This window comes from Vigna unguiculata, unplaced genomic scaffold (assembly GCF_004118075.2).
Source record: "Vigna unguiculata cultivar IT97K-499-35 unplaced genomic scaffold, ASM411807v1 contig_37, whole genome shotgun sequence".
NCBI lineage: Eukaryota > Viridiplantae > Streptophyta > Magnoliopsida > Fabales > Fabaceae > Vigna > Vigna unguiculata.
The window spans coordinates 2,444-7,724 of NW_021011079.1; the positions used below are offsets into that span (position 1 = coordinate 2,444).

The following is a 5,281-nucleotide window of genomic DNA, read 5'->3' on the forward strand; positions in this document are numbered from 1 at the left end:
AACAGTTGTGGCATAATTCTTATTTGGATCTAAAACATACTTAAGATTATCTGGTGTCACCCCATGCCACACTCTGGCATTCTCTACTTTTTATGCTGCATATTAGTTTTGTAAACAATTTTATCAGTTGTAGTATATACATCAGCACTGCTAATTTTTATTTTGTGAATTTAGATTTCTTGAGTTGTGTAACTAAATAACTACTTAATTTGTTATAATTTAATCAAAGCAACAATCTGTTCATATTTTAACTGAAACTTTGATTTAACATATTTTAGTTGCTAATGAATAGAATCTAGATTACTATGCTATTTATTATTGTATAGTGTACTTCAAGTAGAGAAACTAATGGGGATGACATGGAGGTATTCCTGTGCCTGCAGATGATTGATTTCTTTAAATAATAAGTTTCATTGTTTTTATGAGATTAGCCTGTACTCATTATAGTTTCTTGTCTGCTTATTAAATGTAAATACGTTTTAATGATCACATGACAGTGGAACTGTATGGCCAACTTTTTTCTGATGATCTGATCTTGCCTCAACTGATTCATTCTGGTGTTTGGTATTTGTTACTACAAGCGCACCAGTCGTAATTGAACTGTTTCACAAATTTTGAAAATTTCCAATGTTATAATTTATCCCAGGTTGTGTCTCTGCCACATAGAAAACACCATGAATTTTGCAGCATCATTTTGCAGAAGATTGAATGTCAAGGAACTTGTGACAAATGTTCCTGTGTATAGAAGCACCAGTGGTATAGCCTCATTATCCTATATTGGCTACTGTATGATGTCTTTCTAAAGTAGACTAGACTAATGATTTTTTGACCCATTATTGTAGATGTGTCTGGAGAAGGTTTGAGTATGGTGTTCAGGCGTTGGGCTTCCAAAAAGACTGCTGGTTCTACAAAGAATGGACGGGATTCAAAACCCAAGAACCTTGGAGTGAAGAAATTTGGTGGGGAGGTATTTGTTTTACACTTTTGAGTTCTAATTATTGCCATGCAGGTAGAGGAAGTGTGAACTGAATCTGGATGTTCTGAACATGGTTCATTGACTTCTTCATTCATGATGTAACTCTTCTCTTATTATGCAGAGGGTGATACCTGGAAATATCATTGTTCGACAACGTGGTACTCGTTTTCATCCAGGAAACTATGTGGGACTTGGGAAAGATCATACTCTGTTTGCATTGAAAGAGGGATTGGTGAAGTTTGAACGGAACAAGCTGACTGGTCGCAAATGGGTGCATGTTGAGCCTAAAGAAGGCCATGTTCTCCACCCTTTGTATGCAAATGCATCTGTTTCAAAAGTAAAGGTTGCTGTGTAAGTCTCACCAACTTCAGCCATGATAGAAATTTTTTATCCGCTCATAGAATTCAACTTACCTTCTTTAGCTTATGTGAACACCTAGATGTTGTCACTCTGCCCCAATTTTTTACCTTTAATTGAAAAATGGGTTTGTGGCTGGTACATACTCTTCTATTAGAATTATTTAAAAGAATGACTCTAGAAGGAAACATGGTTTGGTACTTAAACATGCTTCGGAGTTGCTCTTTTTTGTTGTTGTTTAACTATGTCCGATTATTAAGTACAATATTAGCTAGCATAGCAACATTTACTTTGGTTTCATAATGGTATAAGTAAGACTTTGAGGGCCAAAGTAATTTGTTAGCGCACCAAAGAAAGGTGTTTGCACAGTATTTAATGTAAGCATATGTTCTTGTAACTTTTTGCTATTGTGGATGATATTACATAAGCTATATTAACAATAAAATATTTCTTATGAGGTGAGTAATGTATAATAATAAGATTCAATTGTTGAATTTAAACTATCCTATTTTTGTTAAATAGTGGGTTCTTTCATGAACAATAGTAAAATAGTCATTAATTTTTAACAGAAAATCACATCTACAAATTACAACTGGAGTTCAACAGTAAAATAACCTTTGAATTGAAAAAAAATCTCAATACATCTTATGAAATTTTTATTCATCATCCATTTTTAAGGCATATCATCAATTAACTTCATCTATAAAGGATTGTCTAGAGGGAAACAAAGAAATGTCAAGAAAAGAAAACTCAACACAAAAATCCAATTCTTGTCACTACCATGCAAGAAAGACAAAATTCTGAAGTTGTAGTTTTAGAATATATGTCCCGTGTTAAGAATGATTATAAGAACGTGAAGGAGAAGGAAAACATTATTTTGACACTCATGTAGCAAGTAACATCCTGTTGACAACTGTGATATGACATCAGCTGGTGTTACGTAAAAGGGCAAAAAGTGAAAAATAAAAAGAGCAAAAAACATAAAAGGGCAAAATTGTTTACTGTGAATGAAAATTGGAAATCTGAAATGAACAAGGGGAAAGGGGAGGGAGCGTGAAAGATCTAACCGTGGTTGTTCTAAATGTCGTCGGTGGCATCGTTATAGGTGTTTGGAGGAAAGCAGGAGAAGTCCAAAATGAAGTGAGAGTTGTTGAAGTGGTGTTTTAAGGCATGTGTTTGTGTGGTCGATGGTGAGCATCATTGCAATAGGTTGTCTCCTAGTGTCATTTGTAGGCTACCTTTGGAGTCACGGGTGGTGAGTGAATGTGAGTGTGTAAATCTGAATTTGGTGGAGGAAATATAGTTGTAGAACACTCCAAAACCGATTTGTTTGACATTGATAAACCTTATTGTGGCCTAATATTATGCAAAAATATTTCCTCGATGATACAAGATAGTGTAAAACCAAAGTAATCCAAGGAAAGACCAGAATTTTGAGTGAATGTGAGTGTGTAAATCTGAATTTGGTGGAGGAAATATACAGTACTAACTTTACTAACAATGCAATGAAGATGATTAATGAAGTTATTACTAACCATGCAAATAACATAAAAAAATGCGTGTGAAACTATGAACAAAGTGTTCTTCATTTTGAATTAGACATTCTAATGAAAGGAATGATCATTTGAATGCTTAGAATGCATGAATAGATGATATGGAAGATATCTTAAGTTTTGGAATGAAATGACACGGTGCAAAAAGTGAATTTAGAAAGTGTTTGATCAAATGCCTATATGAAACCCTAATCTATCACAGGTGTTTGTGAGAATGCTTAAATGAACTAAGGTATGATTTTTACAATGCGAATGCCATGAACGTGCTTCAATCTATTAGAGCAACTAGAAAATTTATTTAGAACTCAATAAAATGAACTAAAACACAAAATCATGGTGAAAACAAAAGAATTGAAAATTGGTGCAGAGGTGCTGATGTAGGTTCTTTTAGGTTTTGTGAAATATGATGTTTGATTTTGACGATGACGGACTCACAATTCAATGTCGGATTCGAGTTTTGATTAGAAGAAAATCTTCGTGAAGCCTCCAATCATCGATCTATCGTGGAAGATCAATGAGTCTCGCGGCAGAAATTGATTCTTAGTGGAAGCGGCATGGTTCTCTCTCGATGGAAACGACGTTTCCTCCGTTCAACACCTTGCGACACTCAACGCTCACGCTCTCACTGTTTTGGGGCAACCCGACGAGGTAAAAACCTCATCTAAGGTTAGGGTTACTATGACAAAAAGGGGGAAAAACTCCACACTCTTATTCATCAAAACTGAAAATTATAGTTTGGTGGCCTGCCTTTTATAGGAAGAAGAAGGCAGGCATGATAAAGATAAACGGAACTGAAAACGGGAAAAGGAAAAACCTTAACGGCTAGGTAACCTTGTACAAACTTTGTACAAGGGTTTAAGAATTCTAGGAGGTGTGGACATTCGTCATGGGAGGAGGAAGAGCCTGAACCAAATGGCTACCTAAAGGGTTTGATGGTGAAGAACCCTAACTTTTGCCATAGACCTGTTTCTGAAGAATATGGAAGCCCTTCCACCCTCATATACGCAAAATAGATCACATGCCTTCATCAAAATGTAATCGGATGTTTCCAATTAGAGCCAATAGATGATGGTTTGTTGATTTGGTGTTTGGAGAAGACTAATTAGGCTGCTGGAAGAACCATTATGCAAGCCCAAAAGATGTTGCTCACTTATGATGCATAAGAGACGCTGATGCTGGCCAAATGGAGGCAAGGTATTTGGCCTGCTGGAGGACATTGGGTCTCCCAAACACGTGAAAATGATAATAAACTTTGAGGCTCATTGAATTGGGCCTACTCCCAATGGATAAATATTTGTTAAAGTGGCATACACATTAAAATGCCTAAACATTAGGTTGATAGCAAAATAAAGTCAATAATAATGGCCTAAAAGTACAAGGCCCAAAACATTTATTTAATTATTTAAAAAAATAATGAAAATGAGCTTAAACATTGGCCCAAGCTATAAGGACTTTGGGTGATTTCTATCATCCTCGTCCTCTTGAAGAGGATCTGTCCTTAGATCAAGAATGTTTCTCATAGCCTATAGCTTAGGACGCTTTGTTGCCTCCCGAATCAATTTTTTTTTTCAATAAGCATCAAAGAGGGTTAAAATCAACTTTAATTTCCCATGAGAAAAGCTTCTAAAAAGTTCCCTAGACGACCTTGTATTATGAAAAATATTTCCATTAAAGTCTAAGAGGTCCTTATAGTGATATCTACTAACTTAATTGTAATCTAGGTAACATTAACTCAAAGTGTTGCTAGGAAATATTGGAAGAGTTTAAAATATAGAAGAATAGAGGTGTAATTGAAAAATTTTCAAAAGAGAAATTTAAAATTGAAAAGGAAGGTCTAATATAAAGAAAAAGTTTAAGGAAATCGAGACTCCCTTTATCATTCTTGTCTTTGTTCAGGGGTGAATTGGAGGTACTGTTATTAGCCCTTCCTCCTTAAGTAAGATTTCCTCTCTTTCTCTTCTCTCATTATCTTCTTTTTCTCTTCCAACTCTTTTCTTTTCTCTTCACAAGCTCTTCTTCTCTCCTCAATCTCCTTTTCTTTTTGTATTTCTTCTCCTTTTCTGTCTCATCTTGTTCTCTTTGTTTGTCCTCTCTTTCAGCTAATTTATTAATTTCCTTTTCATTTGCTCTTAATTTTTCTACCCACACTTGTTCTCTTTCTCAATCCTCTTTCTCCCTCAAGAGCATTTTCTCAATCAAGAGCCCTTCAAGTTTTTCTTTAAACTCATACCCTTTTAGAAAGTTCATTTTTATGTTTAATGGATGATTTTCCTATGTAATGAATTTTCTAATCTCACACATTTGCTCTTGGGATATTCTAAATGAAGCAAGAACAAAATTATGTCTCATGCATGTTTTTAAACCACTACAATCCTCAATTGGGGGTTTTCTTGCT

The 5,281-nt window shown here is 35.0% G+C and overlaps 1 protein-coding gene across 1 annotated transcript; it reads left to right on the forward strand.

Annotated features, from left to right (window-relative positions):
- The first annotated feature begins 649 nt into the window (after positions 1 to 649).
- Positions 650 to 1,331, forward strand: LOC114171873 (50S ribosomal protein L27-like). Its single transcript, XM_028056654.1, has 3 exons — positions 650 to 756; positions 843 to 967; positions 1,098 to 1,331. Exons 1-3 carry the CDS (start codon positions 675 to 677, stop codon positions 1,329 to 1,331), a joined length of 441 nt encoding a protein of 146 aa, XP_027912455.1. The 5' UTR covers positions 650 to 674.
- Positions 1,332 to 5,281: the final 3,950 nt, after the last annotated feature.